At 45.1% G+C, this 19,467-nt stretch overlaps 1 protein-coding gene across 1 annotated transcript in view; it reads right to left on the bottom strand.

The window, feature by feature from the left end:
* LOC126481138 (bestrophin-4) overlaps window positions 1-19,467 on the bottom strand; it is a 569,514-nt gene that overhangs the window by 210,149 nt on the left and 339,898 nt on the right. The window contains exon 4 of the mRNA XM_050104689.1: window positions 4,055-4,184. Within this exon, the coding sequence (XP_049960646.1) occupies window positions 4,055-4,184 (130 nt within the window). The remainder of the gene's footprint in view (window positions 1-4,054; window positions 4,185-19,467) is intronic.

Raw genomic sequence — 19,467 nt, 5'->3', positions numbered from 1 at the left:
TTCACTTTTGTTCTTTTAATAAAAAAAAAATGTTCAAATGCGTGTGAGATCTTATGGGACTCAACTGCTAAGATCATCAGTCCCTAAGCTTACACACTACTTAACCTAAATTATCCTAAAGACAAACACACACACTCACGCCCGAGGGAGGACTCGAACCTCCGCCGGGACCAGCCCACAGCCCCTGACTGCAGCGCCCGAGACCGCTCGGCTAATCCCGAGCGGCGTTCTTTTAATCCGACCTGGTGGGGATCCCAAACACTCAATACGCAGTAACAGGTCGTATAAATGTCCAGTATGTGGTCTCTTCTACAGCTGAGCTACACTTTCCTAAAATGCTCCCAATAAACCAAAGTTGACCCTTCGTCTTCCCTACTACCGTCAGTATTACGTGCTCGTTTCATTTCGTATCGCTTTGCTGACTGTGTCAGGCAGCACATCACTAATGCTTTGTTCGAACACTCCATGATTGTTTTTCCTCCTCTTCTGCATTATCTTACATCGTCCTACATATAGAGCAAGCTGTCATTCATAATACCAAACAGAAATTCTGTCCAAGTCATCCTGTATCCTCCAGCGGTCACTTAAAGAGGACATTGCCCCGTACACCACAGTGAGCTCAGCAAACAGTAACAGAGTACTGCTTACGCTATCCATTAGTGTGTTTATGTATACAGAAAACAAAAGCGATCCTGTCAGACCTCTCTGGGGTACTCACGACAATATCTTTGACTGCGATGAACACTTGTTGTCGAGGGTAACGTATTGGATTCTATGGAAAAAAAGACTTCCCACCACTCACTCACCTGCGAAGATATTCCGTTTGCTCGGACCTTTTGTTAACATTCTGCATTGAGGCACTGTGTCAAACGCTTTCTGGAAATCTAAATGTGGTACCTGCCAGCTGCCCTTCATCCAAGCACGTGGGTATTTCATCAAGCCGGCCGGGGTGACAGAGCGGTTCTAGGCGCTACAGTCTCGAACCGCGCGACCTCTACGGTCGCAGGTTCGAATTCTGCATGGATGTGTGTGATGTCCTTAGGTTAGTTAGGTTTAAGTAGTTCTAAGTTCTAGGAGACTGATGACCTCAGAAGTTTACTCCCATAGTGCTCAGACCCATTTGAACCATTTTTTATTTAATCAATGTCATTGGTTTTGAAGTGCCCACTAAGAGCTCTTGGTATTGCTTCCAGTGTGCCGCGATCCATCGGGAACACTTTCATTGGTTTAGACAATAGTCACTGTAATTCAGTTACAATGGACAACTAAATACAGCTCCACACCAGCAGTGGACATCAATTTCTGGCCAACCACCTCCCTCCGAATACACCAACAGCCACACCAGCAGCGAAAAATAAACAAAAATTTCTACGTTAATTTAGTTTATGACATTTTATTTGTAAGTAACAGTTTTCTGTTTGTATAAACGCCTGAAGATGAGCAGAACATGCTCGAAACGCTTACAATATCTTAAATTGAACATAAAACAAATAAAAGTGACTGGTAGAAGAAAATAGTAAAAAGTAATTCATGAATTCGTATTTGACAGATGGGAAATTCCAGTTGTCGTCTCGTCATTGCGGTTTTATGGGGTACTCCTTAATCTTTCATGCTAGTGCTGGTTATCTCACAAACGACGTGGCAGTATATGTGCAATGTAGTTGTTCGGTCCGAAATATTGCTCCATCTCAAATCGCCTCATAACATTGCTTGCTTCACTTAACAACGTAAGCAGCTCCAAACATTTGATGTGGATTATGGAATTGGAAACTGTGTGGTTAGAGTGAAGAGGGAGAGTGGGGGTGGGAGGGCACGTGTGACTGTGGACGGAACATGCGTCACGAGGGTAGGTGTTTAAACTGTTTACGAAGAACTGTTTGTGCTTCGCGAATAATTATGACATAAATAATAAAGTCATTTTGTAATTCTGTACCTGCAGATAGAACTTTTTTTTTTGTCCGCTCAATTTAGTGGCTTACGTAAATTCGATAGTGTCTCTTCCAGGAAAGTCTCTCCTCCCGGTAATCTGACCCAGATTATCTTACAACAGTAGTGATATTTGAACCTTCTCACTTCTAACACGATAACCCCAGCCCCCATAACAGTTTTAGGATGGTGGAACTCATTTCCAAAATTGGCTAGACCGTCCTACCGGATCCACCGCACACTCCTGATTTAGCAACTGCAGACTCCTATCTCTTTGTGCCTATGAAGGATGGGCTAAATGACGATATTCTTCGTACTTAAATGTGCCATCAAGGCTGTAAGACGGTGGGTTGTATCAGCCAGTTAACGTTATTACGAGCGCGGCATTCGGGCTCTTGTTTACAGCTGGCAATAGTGAATTACGAATGATGGTGACTATGTGGAAAGTTGAAAGTATCTAGCGGAAACCTTGTTCTGTTTAATTCTATAATTTTGCGTTCTGTATCTATTGTAGTTCCAAGAGAATAAATATAAGGTATTAGATTCGAGAAGAAACAGATCTCAGCTGTTGGATAGAAGGCATATGTGAGTCATATGGTTTCCTGTAACAGTTCGTGCAAAATATCAAGCAACAACTTCTCTTAAAACGGAATGCCTAATTAAAGAACTATAAAGCTATCGAAATTACGTCTGGTATAATTCCACTGTCCAAAACAACATTTGTAAGTTTGATGTCTCAAGCACAATTAACTGATGTCTCAAGCACAATTAACTGATGTCTCAATGCAATAGTTTGGTGTTGTGTGCCAGGCAAGAGAGAAAGAATACATACAATGAGAGGCCGTCAACAACGCAGGCACAACCACTCGCCTCGCGTTTCTCAGTTCCATGCTGCATCCTCCAGACGGCGCCCACGAGTAAGGACATCTTTCTGCTTCCGTGTCACTTTCCTACAGCATGCTGTGCGTACGTCCACCGATGGTGTGGACAGCCAATGGGGAACGCTGTCAACTACAGACTGGTTTGCTTCCACCTCGTACAGGCGGACAAGGAAATAATTCCGCCGACAGGCACAAAATGCAATGTACCGCAAGCACACAGAGAGTTTCCAATCAACAGTCAGACAGTTCACTTTAAAGCGTGCAGATAGCTCAGTATAGAACTCTGAAGACTATTTTCCCACTAAGAATTAGTTTCTTCGGGGAACTACGACATTACTCTCAGTGATGCAATATCACAGATTGCAAAGAGACAGCGAAGTTAGTTACATATCATGTCAGGTTTTGGTCATGAAGTGACACAGATTTAACTGTACCAAAGTACTATTTTGTAACATACTGTTAATAAATGTTATTTGTTACTGTCTCCCCACGTGTTTGTTATAATGCCGCCCTATTGGACGATTGTTTATTTGCAAGTGTTCAAATCAGCGACCATTAAGGAACCGTAGCAGGGAAACAGTTTTGTGATACCGTGGATGTTTGGGCTGAATTAATAGCAACATTGAGTTACTACATTCACAATAGTAGGTGATGGAGATTACAAATACTTAGAATAGAGACATGAGTATAACAGCACGACATTAGGATATAGGACAGGGTGATTATGATTAAAGTGCAGCTACTCACGGATGTCCAATGGGGGCTATAATTCTCGTAAGGTAGTGAAACTTGATAGATAATCTAACGCTTTAATGCGGAACTGATTTACACTGGCAAAAATTAGTTCCAGTTTTGGACACCAGATGTAGATCTGGTGTTGTACAGCATCTCGTCGACGTCTCTAGTGCTCATATTGGACAAACTATGTAAGCAGCGGTTGGTAATAACACTATGCTTTTCTCACTTGTTTGACCTTTTCTGACCACGCCCCGCTTCTAATCCATTACATATGGAACATTTCTATACGTCTTTCTTGCATTCACAACACCAGATTTGCACCTGGTGGGCAAAATTGGAATTAACCTTTCTCCAGCGTAAATCGGTTCCACATTAACGCATCAGAATATCTGCCCACACAGGACCTCTGTGAGTAGCTGCCCTTGGATTAAAACCACCTGGTATTTCTTGCAGTGACAGTCTAAACAACAACAACAACTTCAACAACAAGAGCGCAGTTGAGCACTTACCAGCGTCGACCATGTGCTGCCAGGTGGGGAATCGCTTCTTGACGCGGAAGCTGACCCTCTGTAGAGTGATGACGTACGACAGCACGGCGTACCGCACGATATTCCTGCGCATCAGCCGGCCTCGCTCGTCCTGCAACACGTGAGCCATCAGCTGCTGTGTTTGTCCGGGAAAACGTGACCTGCCGTCACCTATCTGCTGCGTATCTCTTACCTCACCCCCACATGTCGGCTGTCAGCTTCTTTGCTTGTTTGCGTACGTGTTGACTGCCGGCTAGATAATATCCACGTAACCACGTTGGATGTACAATAACGACTATTTAAAGATCTTTCCTTTGAATGACCGAGTACATGCCTTACTGCGATGCGACTGGTGGCTGCCAGGCGTTTAAAATCCTGGTTTGTTATGCCCGGCAGAAATTACCAGATATAAGGCTGAACAAATTTTGTACATAAAAGCAGGGTCAGAATGTAGTGGAATTGCTTATGCAAGGATTCTCAAAACATTAGGGTGATAGAGAACTGAAGATGGAGAGGGGAAAAGAGAGAGAGAGAGAGAGAGAGAGAGAGAGAGAGAGAGAGAGAGAGTGTTCATACAGAGGTATTAAGGACCACTGGCATGCCTCTAGGTTTCACAGCAGGAGAGTATGCATCACTGGTATGGGAAGCGTCCGCTCTTTGAAAGCAAGTAAATGTTGCCTTCAATGAGGCAGCAAATGTCTGGAACCACGCGACCGCAGGTTCGAATCCTGCCTCGGGCATGGTTGTGTGTGATGTCCTTACGGTCGCAGGTTCGAATCCTGCCTCGGACATGGTTGTGTGTGATGTCCTTAGGTTAGTTAGGTATAACTAGTTATAAGTTCTAGGGGCTGATGACCTCAGATGACAAGTCCCATAGTGCTCAGAGCCATCTGAACCATTTTGAATCATACTCCACGTGGAGAACACTCAATCGGCTAACTCCCTGAAGATACGGGGTTGTGTGTAGGATATCCCATATCACCTACTTCTCTGCACAGTCTTGGAAGAAGCAGTAAATTTGCAAGACTCAGTTTAACGAAAGGGCAATGCTCAGAAACTAACTTACTACTAGAGAGGAAAGATTTAGTGCTCAGTGGACACGGAAAGTTAAGAAAGAACGTTCATAACAGAGGGGTTAATTGCAACTAGGTCTGTACTCTGCACATGTATTCTTCGAAGTGAGCTTTTCACGGGAAACTTTGCGCGTGTTTCTGGCGGATTCTTTCCCCACATGTTCCAATACTGTTGTCTGAAATTTTTCTGTGCGAACATTTTTTTACGACGAACTCCCTGCGGCTTTAACTTTCCTCCTCGTAGTCACACCACCCGACGATGCACCCAATGCGTCCTCTTGCGTTTCCCTTCAGAACTAAGCGATCACACAGTCACCGCACTGAGACGAGTGTAACGGCACACGTTGCCCAATAGATACCACACAGCTACTGCTTGTCACGCCGGCCGCATCGCGTTATGTTGCGCTGTGGAGCACGGTCCGCGACAGTTTCTCTTCTCTCGCCTTCACAACTGCGGCAGTTTCAGACGCATAACAATGACGCGACGGGGAATTCCCTTAGACATACGGCAAACACCTAATCCGTCTTCCTCCAAATTTTACACCCTATCATCTAGTTCCAAACCACGTAAAGTACCTCTAAATCAAGTAGAAGGTTACCTAAAATTTTATGGTCTTATAACCTCTAGAGGAAAAAAGAACTCTTCTCTGAAGAAGAATATCTCTCTGTTATCAGCGAAAGCACTGGTTTGGTTCTCAGTCGCAAAATCAAACAGACCGTCAGTTGTAATTCACAACGGCCGCTATGACCTCAATTTGTAGCTATCAGATGTAGAATCTCAACTGAAAATCTTAGTGTCAATTAGCAGTTACTAAAGCGAAGCTGACGTAAAATCACGGGGAAATATCCTAAAGTGATCGTCTACGAAGCTCGTAAATGCCCGTAAAATTCCGCTGGCATGCCATGTTGGTCCTATCTGCATCCCACCACATCAGTGTCAAGAACTCTCAACTTACTCGCATATTTTTTTGAGTTCAGGGCAACTTTCGTAATTTGCTACGGTCATTTAGGCTCCTTAGCCAATCAGCACCGTGGCTATAGAAAAATCCGCTCTACACGTGACACCACCGTGTTCGTTATCAAGTTTAGAAGAAATAAAGAGCAAAAAATTTCACATTACGGGAGAAGACACCGTCCAAAGCACACTAGACAACCCGGAAACACAAAACTAACGTTGTTTCACTTTACATCTAACGTTGATAATGGTCTCAGTGCAAAAAATTCTTAAGGTAGTACTTATCTAGTTGAAGCCACCAAGTCATGGTTATACTCCGTAGACCACTAAACTGCGGGTATGCTGATTGCTGCAGCAAATAGTACCTCACATTTTGTATAGATTACGATCGATTGATTTAGCAGGTCATTGAGCTGCCTGAGTGTTCGCCAAAGCATGAACGTATGCGGGCAGCACTTTGAATATACACCGAAGCGCGAAAAAAAAAAAAAAACTGTTATATGCATACGTATTGAAATACAGATATATGTAAAGAGGCAGCATACGAAGCTGCGGTCAGCAACCCCTATACAAGACAACAAGTGTCTGGCACAATTGTTAGCTCGGTTACTGCTGCTATAATGGCAGGTTATCAAGATTTAAATCAGATTGAACGTGGTGTTACAGTCGGCGCACGAACGATGGCACACAGCGCTTCCGAGGTAGCGATGAACTGCGGATTTTTCCGTACGACCATTTGTGTACCGTGTATATCAGGAATCCGGCAAAACATAAAATCTCGGAAATCGCTGCGGCCGGAAAAAGCTACTGCAAGAAAGAGACCACAGACGACTGAAGAGAATCGTTCAACGTGACAGAAGTGCAACCCTTCCGAAAATTGCTGCAGATTTCAATGCTGGGCCATCAACAAGAGTCAGCGTGCGAACGTTCAATGAAACATCGTCGATATGGGCTTTCGGAGCCGAAGGCCCACTCGTGTACCCTTGATGACTGCACAGCACAAAGCTTGACGCCATGCCTGGGCCTCTCAACACTGATACTGGGGTGTTTGTGACTGGAAGTATGTTGCCTGGTCGGACGAGTCTCGTTTGAAATTGTATCGAGCGGATGGACGTGTTCAGGTATGGAGACAACCTCAAGAATCCATGGACCCTGAATGTCAGCAGGGCCTGTTAAAGCTGGTGGAGGCTGTGTATTGGTGTAGGGCATGTGCAGTTGAGTGATACGTGACCTCTGATACGTCTAGATACGACTCAGACAGGTGACACGTACGTAAGCATCCTGTATGATCACCTGCATCCATTGATGATCACTGTGCATTCCGACGGACTTCGGCAATTGCAGCAGTACAATGCGACCCCCTAAACGTCCAGAATTGCTACACAGTGGCTTTAGGAACTTTCTTCTGAGTTTAAACACTTCCGATGACCACCAAACGCCCCACACATGAACATTGTTGACCATATCTGGGATGCCTTGCAAAGCGCTGTTCAGAAGAGATCTCCACCCCCTCGTACTCTTGCGGATTTATGGACAGCACTGCAGGAATCATGGCGCCAATAACTTTGGAATAAACTTCATGTTCACGACAATCTGAATGAATGGGCCCAAGGCGTGGTACAAAAAGCCGCACCAAAACATCACAGAACCACTATAGACCTGAAATACATCTTCCATACACTGCATGTTAAGAGCTTCATTGCGCCGCCATTGCGCTCGACGCCTCGCTCCTTTGAAAAAAAAGGGAAACTCGTGATTCGTAGAACGACAGTAAGCAGTGTCCAGTTTATATGTTGTCTGGGTCATTCAAAACGTGTAACTTTAAATGCCGCTGTTAATAATGATTTTTTACGAGGTATCCGACTTCAAAATTTTGTTGCACGCAGTTCTCTTGGAAACCGGTTGAGACGGACCTGCATTGTCTAGCAAAATAGTCCTTGTTTTTGTAACCTATTGTTATTGACGAGACGTGACACTCGCCTCCACTTTCTCTGACCACAATTCTTACCCAGTGTTACATGACTGTGGTTGGTATACAGTCCTTGTCTACACTTTGCACTGTCAACCTTGATGTACCAACAAACAAGCAGCTTCATTCACTGGGCACTCCACACACATCCTTTCAGCCACGTTTATGCGTCTGCCCCATCTTACAGCGTTGATTCTACACAGCCGACTGACACGTGCACACCACTTCGCTGCCATGACCTACGTGAGCAGTGGAGGGCCTCATGACAGCCCGCTGCCAATCCTAAACCATTTAGTGCGCTCCGAAAGAGGTGTGGCTATAAAATAACGGAACTGATCCTGTTACAATGTAAGAACCCATGAACGACCAGTAACTGTGAAATGTGAAGCCTTCTCGGTCGAAAACGACATCTATGGTGTCTGTAGACAAGTCACTGTGCCGTGAAGTTTGTGTAACAGCTTTTTGTTTTGCCGGAAAAATCGGAAAGCTAATAATACAGCAACGACTTGTTACGTTTCATATGGAACTTGAAAAAACTGCCACTGAAAACTGTCTTGTACTAAAGAAGACTGTCTATCAAGTACGCGAGTTTTCGAGTGGTTCGAGCGTTTCCAAGAGGGCCGAGAAGACGCTGAAGATGACTCACGCCCGGGACGTCCTTCAACATCAAAAGGAGATGAAAATATCGAAAACGTAAACAATATGATTCGATCTGACCGTCGGTTGAGAATTCGATCGATTGCTGAAACTGTAGGAAGTGCCAAAGAGCGCGTAAGACAAATTTTACATAACCAATTTAACATGAGAAAAGTGTGTGCGAAACTGGCGCCAAAAATTCTCACGGTGGATCAAAAAGAAGCTCGTGAAAATGTTCGTGCTGAGACCCTGAATAAACTGAAAATGATCTAAATTTCTAAGAAAGAGTGGTAACATGGTTTGTCACTTATGATCCAGAAACTAAGCGCCATTGGAAGGCCCCAACTTCACAGAGAGCGAAAAAAGTTCGAATGAGCAAAACAAGATTCAAAGCGATGATAATTGTTTCTTTTGATGCTCATGGAATTGTGTATCGTTACTGGGTTCCTTAACGCCAAACTATTACATTACTACCTCCAGATTCTTGCTCACTTCCGTGAGATAGTGCGACAAAAAACGACCCGAATTGTGGATGAAGTCATGGGTTCAGCATCAAGACAACGCACCGGCTCATACCGCATTGTCTGCTAAGAGATTTCAAGCAAAGTACACCATCCCAGTGTTAGACCAACCGCCTTATTCGCCTGACCTAGCACACTGTGACTTACCCGTACCCCAAGGTCAAACCTACATTAAAAGGAACAAGATTTCCGTTTGTTGAAGCAGTGAAAGCAAAGTGGCACATGTCATCAAGAAACTCAGAGAAAACCTTCCGAAGGTGTTTTCATCGATGAAAAATTCACATAGAGTGTTGTAGGGATAGAGGAGGGGAGTGTATTGAGTGTGAGTATAACTAAATTTGAATGTCTTTGAAAAAACATGTTTTACAACATAGTCCAGTAATTTTATAGCCATACCTCACAAGTGGAGTGCCCAATATTTCGTCGGGTGAACTTAGATCGATTCGAGTCTGGGCAACAAACAAAAACACGTACGACCGCCGCTCGCAGTGTTGGTAAACGCTCAAGGCAGTGCCTATAAATTGTGGACAATAATAGAACCGATAATTCGGTAAGAAACTTTCAAAGCCTAGCGTTTATTAATCGCGCCAGGAAACTTCAGTCTCTTCCCTCTGTGTGCATATTTAGACGCACTAAACCGAGAAGAAGATCAAATAACGAAATTCAGTCTCCAGTGTATACAGCCTGTTGTAGAAACAATTTATTAAAAATGACCAATCACAACCGATTTTTAAAAAACACATCAAGAGAGTAGGCTTTATGTACAAAAGATCGTAACCAAGCGTCTGTTAACAAGTGTATGGCATAATTAATGCCAAGGTCGCCGCATATACGAACTGTAAACGATATGGTCATCTTTTAAACAGTTAGCTTACTGATGTGGGAAGGATAAAAGGTGATGAACTGCTGTTTTATTATCGTAAATTATGATCATTTCATTAGTAATGCTAATGCCCTGTAACTTTTCATCTGTAAGGCATTCCCTAGACACGTTGCATCATTTGTAATGCTACGGCGGAATTACGATGTGCTGCAGTTTGCACTATGAGACGAGTAACCAGATCCCACAGAAGAGGCAGTAAATGCATGCAACAAAAATAACTAAGTGCTGAGAGAAACATTAGCACTACATGGAACTTGCTGAGCAGTTCTGTCTGTCTTTCATAAACTATGAAACATTCAAGCACATACGTAACTGCTTTGTTCCCTTTTACTTTTCCCTGTACAATTTGTAACCATTTTACGCGGAAAAAGCTGAATTGTAAACAGAATCAAAATTAAACTATGATACTCAGCAGAAGTAGTACAAAATGAAAATTAACCGTCGAATTCTCATTTTAAAATTTATTCACCTCAAAGTATCTTTATGTCTCCGTGACGTTCAACACTTGGTAAAAACTTTATGAACTTAGGTATCAGTGTAGAACGAGAACCTTTTATTCTTAAGTGAAAAGTGGTACAGTGCGTGTACGAAAGTGAGCGCGTTCAAACGAGAACCCTGCTCGTACAGATCGTTTTTTAATCAGTTCTGCAAGTTTAACTAAATCAATAACTATTGTTGTAGCTCCTAAACAGGAATGTTAAGATGAAAGTACATAACCGAATAAGCTGCGGTAAATGACAGCAATCGCCAGGCAGTGAGTCATGAAAACTACCAACTTCAAGCGGAATGAGCGGCCAATATTCCAATTATTATTGCCTACTTAGAAAACACAGAGGTTATTGGGGTTTAGAATGGGCGCTAAACGTCTATGCCATCTAGTGATGTATGTTTCAGGCTACAGATGGCAATACAATGATCGAGTGTTATTCAGGATTAATGGGCTACAATTTTTCTCTCCGAACATTAATCCTGTACTCTTAGCCATGTTTTCACTGCATGAATTTCGTCGTCATCATCTTCAAAGTGTGTCACACGTAGAGAATCCTGAAGTGAACCAAACAGATGGAAGTCCGAGGAAGCCAGGTCTGGGTTGTAGGGCGGATGAGGCAGCGATGCCCAACTCAATTTGGTGATGTGTCCTCGGGTTCCGATACTTGCTTGTGGGCATGCATTGTCGTGTTAGAACAAGATTCTTCTGGGACCATACACATAGGATACTAGTCTTGAGTTTGTTCTTAGTATTCACCTATGCTTCTGAATAAATCGTTGGCCCTTTGGCAAAAATTGTCATCAAGACTTTTCCAGCAGAGGAAGCGCCCTTGAAATGCATCTTCTTTGATGATTAGGGAAGTTGCCACTCCAGTGGCTGTTTTCTTGTTTATGGCTCAATGTGTGACGCATCGGTCTGCTCTAATAACGCCATCATGGGATTCACCATGTCTGGAGCTTCGAGTGTGACAGGACGTCCGCAAGCACTTGATGCTTCAGACACCTCTACTCACCGCCAAACAGTACTCCTACGAACTGCATCAATACCATACTCTGCACATTAAACGTTTTAGGATGTTCATCGAAGTTTCTTTTCCCGCGACCAACAATCCAATTACAGCACGTTGCTTGTACCAAGTGTCTTGCGTGGAAGTAATCTTCAAAGTTACTACGGCTTTACCAGCTGTCGGAATCTTAAGCAGAGCAACCGCTAATAAACTAAGACAAAAAAATATATAAAATAAAAATCTATATGCATAGAGATATCATCCGAAAAAATTTCAACTTTGGCGGACGATGGATGTATGTGTGTATGACACTGCTGCGCAATTTCACCGCGCACTTAGTAAGGATGGTCAACAGAGGACATGCTGATACCAGCGTATGAAGTATTTGCCAGTTTCATTCCTTGTACTCAGTTGGACAGAAACTATGCCTCGCAGACAGGCGACTGAATAATATTCCCAGATGTGAGCTTTTGAGAAAGGACGAGAAGTTTCTCTCAAAGAAGCAGGTGAAGTAATTGGCGAATCGCTCGACATATAAGTAGGAGCGAAGCCACTGTACAACGATGTTTGCCGGAATGGTTGAATCATGGGCGAACACAGCGTCAAGCAGGAAGTGGTAGACCTACAGTGACGACAGAAACTGAAGACCGAGCAATCGTCGGAGAGGCACTCAGAGACCCAGATTCACCATTTTCATCGATCCAACGTGCAACTGGTGCTTCAGTGACCACAAAGACCTTTAATAGGCTGCTCACAGAAAGGGCGCCCCTTGAGCCGAATATCACTGACCGCTGTACACCCACAAGCCCATTTTCTGCGGTATCGGGCACGTTCGGCCTGGAATCTCATTGAATGGCGCAGAATTGTCTTCAATGATGAGTTCCACTTCGAGATGAGCCCCCATAACCAGCGAAGACGTGTCTGGAGACGTCCCAGACAGCGTTGGGACACCAACGTGACTGTCGTAGTCATATTGTCTGACAATCAGTAGTGAAGGTCTGCGGTTCCATTGCATTTCATAGCAAGACCCATTTGGTTGTCGTCCGTGGTACCCTTAAAGCACAGCTGCGTGTCGACGGTATTCTATACCCCGTTTTGCTGCCGTTCATGGCAAGCCATCCTAGGCTTACATTTCAGCAAGACAATGCCCGCCCGCACACGGCGAGAGTTTCCACTTCTTGTCTTCATGCTTGCCAAACCTCACCTTGGCCAGCAAGGTCGTTGGATCTCTCCCCAATCGAGAACGTTTGGAGCTCTACAACCAGCTCGGGATTTTGACGATCTAACGCGCCAGTTGTACAGAATGTGGCACGAAGTTCCTCAGAAAGTCAACCAACAACTCTATCAATCAATGCCAAACCGAAAAACTGCCTGCATAAGGGCCAAAGGAGGACCAAAGCGTTATTAACTTGCTCAATTTGTGGCACTCTTTCTCCTGAATGATGATGATGATGAAGTCCCCTACTCCTTGACAGAGCGTAGGGGACGATGCGGGAGACGCGCACCGCTGTACTAGGCAAGGTCCTAGCAGAGGTGGTTTGCCATTGCCTTCCTCCGAACGTAATGGGGATGATAATGAAGACGACAGAACAGCACCCAGTCATCTCGAAGCAGGTGAAAATCCCTGACCCCGCCGGGAATCGAACCCGGGACCCTGTGCTCGAGAAGCGAGAACGCTACCGCTAGACCACCAGCTGCAGACATTCTCCTGAATAAAACATTCAATTTTTTTGAAGTTATAAACATTTGCTTGTCTGTACATGTACATTACTTCTACCAATTTCAGTCCCATTCGGATCATTGCTTCATGGTGCGCCTTTTTATTCGTCTTGCAGTGTGTTTACTACCACACAGTTTTCCTTGGTGTGCAGCGCATAGATATATGTTACCAGTAATTTGCAGTAAGATCTATGGTCGAATGAAGCATGGAAAACGTTGCATGTGAATCGGGAGATGGAGCCACTTCGAACTTTTAAGTATGTCTGTTCGGTGTTCCAGCCAAAAATGGCATCGACAACAGACAGCAAAAATGAAGACTACAACAGGCATTGTATGAATGCAAAGACTTGTAGAGCGATTTAATAAGGAAACACACAATAAATGGTTCAAATGGCTCTGAGCACTATGGGACTTAACTGCTGTGGTCATCAGTCACCTAGAACTTAGAACTACTTAAACCTAACTAACCTAAGAACGTCACACACATCCATGCCCGAGACAGGATTCGAACCTGCGACCATAGCGGTCACGCGGTTCCAGACTATAGCGCCTAGAACCGCACGGCCACTCTGGCCGGCCCACCCCAAGGACACCGCAATAATACCGTGGAACAACGCCTCTACCCTCGATAATGGACACAGCTAACAAGTGTCTTCAGTGTGCCTTATGAAGTTGAGGCCACTCATTGAGTATTACATACTGCAGAACAACCACTTGATTGCTACATTTCACACGCTGTTCCAAATAACGCCAGACATTTTCCATGGCATTAGGATAAACTGATTGGCGGGTCGTTCGAAGTACGATAGTTTGCCTGAGTGTTCATTAAAGTAGGAACGCATCTTGGACGATGAGACTGTCCATAGCAAACTCATCACGGCAATTTAGAATGAAGGGCAACATCACCGAGAATGTTGAAATAAACATCGTGGTTCTTGTTCACAATAACCTGAATAACTCAACTATTGCCATTACATGAAAGACACCACCAAAATATCACAGAACTACGTCTGGTGTGGCCTACACCCTCCATGCACTACGACGTGAATACCTCATTGGTCCGTCAGTGCACTTGACAGCTCTCGTCATTTGAATAGGCAAACTCGTGACTTTAACGATAACACTAATCGCCTCCAGTAAACTGCCGTCCAGTTTCTGTGTTGTTTAGCCCAGTAGTCCATAAACTGCAGCTCATAAGCAATATGCAGCTCTTTGGCTCCGGCTCACGAGCCACATGCAGCTCTTTGGCCCCTTGAGTGTGGCCCTTCCACAAATACCGTGTGCGGGCGAGCATGTACAGTGTTAATGAAACTTCATGGCCTTTGCATAGAAATATGCATGCAGCTTGGGCGAGTCTATGTGGAAGAAGTGGCGTTTATGAGGGTATAGACCACTCAGTCCACTTCCACATGGTGCTGCCTGCGCCACTTCCTCTACTCGTGGGACAGGGGAAGGGGGGGGGGGGTGGAATAATGCTTCTAAGTCAGTGTGAGATAATTCTTAACGTGCCAAAGTTCATGTAAACAAAGCAGTGGAAAGAATATCTATTCAGCTGAAGGGTGTGAAACTGTTTCTCGTGAAGTGTAGCAAAAAACTTGCGATCGGCCGAAAGACGAAAATTTGTTTGGAGAGCGACTTCGTAACAACTATGAGCCGGAAATAAGTGAAACAGACGTTGATAGGGACAAATATAAGCCTGTGCAGTAACAAATAAAATTACTTGTAGATACACTTTAAGTGTAATAAATCTGGCTCTCAAAAGGAATTTCCATCGTTGCTCTGTTGATAAATGGCGCTTTTGACTAGCGAGATTGGCGACCACTGGTTTAGCCAATTGAAAATGTGCTGTTGCTGTAAACGATATTTTACAAGGTGTCCGATTCCAAATGTGCACTGCACGCTGCTCCCTTCTCTATGTTCGCTCGGAACCCGACTGAGGTGGACCTTCATTGACTGGTGACAGAGATCCTTGTCGTGTTTTAAACCGATTGTGATTGGCAAGGCGTCACTCCTATCGTCGGTCCCTGTCGGTTACGAAATTCTTCCGACAACTCTCCTCACACCACAGCCTAGAACCAATGTTACACCAATTACAACTCACTAAAGCGACCAGAGTTCTATTTGAACAAAGTCACTAATATTTTGTCTGGTGAGCTCTTGCAGTTATTATCAGACAGTAGCCTGAGGGTTGGAGACAACGCCCGTGGAACTGTAGCTATTGCAAACCGCTAGAATCCCGAGAAGATTTTATTTAAACAGAATTTTTAGTTTAGGCAGGAGAAGCAGCGATTTCGAGCTCGTGTAGCGCACTGATGCAACTTTATGAGATCGCCTAAAACACCATTTGGTAGGGGTCCGAAGTGCTGCTCCGTGGCGTCACCGGCCTAGCCTGGGTGTCCTGTAAATCAGGGGCCGCTTGACAGTCGGCGCATGTGCGGTGTGCGGGCAGCTCGACCTATAGCCACGCGGCTTCCTAGAAGGCGCTTTCTGTGAGGGCGGGCGGTGACGGTGTCGACACGGTTATGCCCCGTCTTCCCTGCGCCACACCCTCACAGACTTCGGATAAACAGCATACCACTGCCACGTAAGACAAGAATTTGATTTCTAGCCGTCGATCGTCTCGTAACTGTTGTTACACGTGAGCCCGACTATCAGCCATGTCCTACCAAGACACACACCTACTTATATCCAGATGATAACCCAGGTATTCGTTGCACTTTTCCTGTAATTAAGAAATTCGTAAAACATATAACTAGTCTAGATCATGAAGTATCCATTTTGAAGATGTGAAGCTAACTGTTGCATTATCTGTAGGTGGACGGCGTTCGACCGCAGTCAGACTGGGTGATTATTATTGTTTCTCTACGTAAACGTACGAGGGTTGGAACTTGAAATAGTGGCGACTATTTATTCACAACCGATACGAAAGAGTCACATGTTTACACCTGTCACTGTCCTTCAAAGTAGTCTACAGCGTTGTGTAGATCCCGTTGCCAGCGATGTGTGAAGTGTATTATACCGTCAGCAGAGCCTGTTCCGTTGATGGTGCGAATGGAGCGGTCTACTGCCTGTCGAATCTCTGGGACAGTTCTGAAGCGAGTGCCACGAAGTAGTTCCTTCATCCTCGGAATCAAATCAAAGTCACAAGGACTTAAGTCCGGGGAGTATGGTGGATGGTACACTACTTCCCAGTCCCATCGACCGGACAGAGCAGCCACAGCTTGCGCTGTATGCGCTCGCGCATTGTCGTGCAAAATGATGGGTGGGTTGCGCAAAAAGTGTCGCCGCTTCTTTCGCAAAGCTGGTCGCAGGTGATGCTCCAAAAACGAACAGTAATACTCTGCATTGACGGTCTGCCGTGGAGGAACGTAATGCGTTAGGATAACACCATCACAGTCGTACACGAGTATCACCATAACTTTCACCATACTGGGGCTCTGACGCACTTTCGACTTTCACGACGACCCATAATAACGCCATTCGCTGGATTGGCGTTTCAGTTTTGGCTCGTACGATGTGGCCCATTTTTCCTCCAGTGTTACGACACGGCGTAAGAAAGCCTCTCCTTCGCGCTCATGGCGCTCCAAGTGCGTCTGAGCAGCGTCGTAACGCAACCATTTCTGCATTTCCGTCGAGTCATCTTGATCCCATCGTGATGCAATTTTTCGCATGCCCAGGCGTTCCTTCAGGATGGGAAACACAGTCGTATGCGCTAATCCGGTTTCGTGGGCGAGCTCACGAATCTTTTGACGTCGATCACTGTCCACTAACGCGGCAACAGCATGCACTACTTCTTCAGAGACGCTAGGACGACCTGCCCGATGCATATCTGCCACAGTTTGCCAACCTTCTCTGAAGGCTTTTACCCAACGTGCCACTGTTCAGTACGGCAATGCCGATTCCCCGCACAGCTCTTGAAGACCTTGATGACACTGTCGTGCTGTACGACCTCTGGCACATTCAATCTTGATCGATCTCCGTTGTTCCTGCTTCGAAAAGATAGTGCCACCGCTACGTTAGACTTCTCGCTCACAAGTGACTGCGTTTCCCTCGATTGTGCGCACGCCGGTGACGTGGGACGAGCGAGTACATTTGCTCGGAGGCATGGTAGGTATGTCAACAACTTGTGCTATCAGCGACAATAGTAGATCCCATTGCATAGTGTCTCCACTGCAGTGTTGCCACTATTGACATTATTCGGATACCCCTATGCAATGCGGAATTGACGACAAGGTGTCACGAGAGGCGGACCTACCGGTATAAAAGGAGGTGGCGAGTACTGTGTTGTCAGTAGAGAAGCAGTAACAACAGAACTCAGTGACTTCCAATATGGGATAATGATGCGATGTCACTTGAGTAACAAGTCCATCAGGGACATTTCAAATCTTATAAAGCTTCTGAAGTCGACTGTTGGTGTTCTGATTGTGAAATGAACGTAAAGGAACAGCCACAGCTAAACCAAGACCAGGCAGAGCCCCATGTACTGACAGACGGGGAACGTCGAACACTGAGGAAATAAAGAGAAGGAATCACTCCCTAGTTCCAAAATGGAACCAGCAGTCCAGCCAGCACAATACTGTGCTTAGGGTGTAAAGAAGAATGGATGGGGTACAGTGGTCGGGCAGCTCCTCATGTGTCTCACACTCCTGTAGTCACTGTTAAGCGACGCTTGTCGTGGTGTGAACAGCGGCCTCACTGGACAGTCTATGACTGCAAACAAATGATTTGGAGCGAAGAATCACACTATACCTTGTGACAACTCGACAGAAAGGTTTTCGTTTGGTGAATGCTTGGAGAACACTACTTGATATGGCGTGTAGTGGTTCAAACGGTTCACGGCTGAAACGCCTAGATCCGCTCGGCCACAGCGGCCGGCAAGTGTAGCGGCAACAGTGGAGTATGGAGGTGGTGGTGTTACGGTATGGGCGTGTCTTTCGTGGAGAAAAGTGCGGTCAAGTTACTGCACTTAAGAAAACGCTAAATGCGGAAGGGCATGAACACATTTTTAGAGAATTATGTGCTGAATACGGTAGAGGAACAATTTGGCGACGATGGCAGTTTGGATCAGCATGGCAGTGCATCCTGTTACAAACCAGCATCTGAGGCAATGGTTTGTGGTGGTGGTGGTGGTGGTGGTGGTTAGTGTTTAACGTCCCGTCGACAACGAGGTCATTAGAGACGGAGCGCAAGCTCGGGTTAGGGAAGGATTGGGAAGGAAATCGGCCGTGCCCTTTCAAAGGAACCATTTCGGCATTCGCCTGAAACGATTTAGGGAAATCACGGAAAACCTAAATCAGGATGGCCGGAGACGGGATTGAACCGTCGTCCTCCCGAATGCGAGTCCAGTGTGCTAACCACTGCGCCACCTCGCTCGGTATGGTTTGTGGATAGAAACATTACTGAAATGGACTGGCCAGCTCAGAGTCCCAACGTGAATCCAATGGAACACCTTTAGTGATGAGTTAGAACGTCGATTTCGCTCCCGAGCCCAGTGTCCAACGTCGCTGCATCCTCCAATTTCGCTTCTTGAGAAGTATAGGCTGCTATTTCTCCACAGACATTCAGAGGGCTCAATGAAAGTGTACAGGGCAGAGTTCGAGCCGTCGAAGGTGTAGGGTGAAGGGCGACCAAGGACCACTAATAGGTATCCGGATACTTTTTATCAGATAATGAAGATGTAAATCAATGTCAAATAATCTACATTTCTTTGCCTGCAAGTGTAAATTAAGTCAGTATTTAATGCGCTAGTAACATACTTTGTAGCCCACCAGAAGATGCCATTGTTTTCATTTACCGTTATATGTTTACTGAGATAATGCGTAGGAGGAGATAATTTGCGTTACTGGGAATTGTTATACATTGAATACATTAACAATCATATCTACAGTCCGTCTGTTTTGAGACCTTGTTTCTCAATCTTTTTGCTACTTCAGATGAGACATACAAACTCAAAAGAAATCAGAGTAGTAACAAACATAATGTGCTAACTATCTGAAACTTGCTCACAGATTAAAACTGCGTACCGCACCGGACCTTTGCCTTTCGCGGACAAGTACTCTTCTGTAAACATCCCCCAGGATGTGGCTAAGCTATATCTCCGAAATATCCTTTCTTCCAGGAGTGCTAGTTCTGCAGAGTTCGCA

Source organism: Schistocerca serialis, chromosome 5 (genome assembly GCF_023864345.2).
Source record: "Schistocerca serialis cubense isolate TAMUIC-IGC-003099 chromosome 5, iqSchSeri2.2, whole genome shotgun sequence".
Lineage (NCBI taxonomy): Eukaryota > Metazoa > Arthropoda > Insecta > Orthoptera > Acrididae > Schistocerca > Schistocerca serialis.
This window is presented reverse-complemented; position numbering and strand designations above follow the sequence as displayed.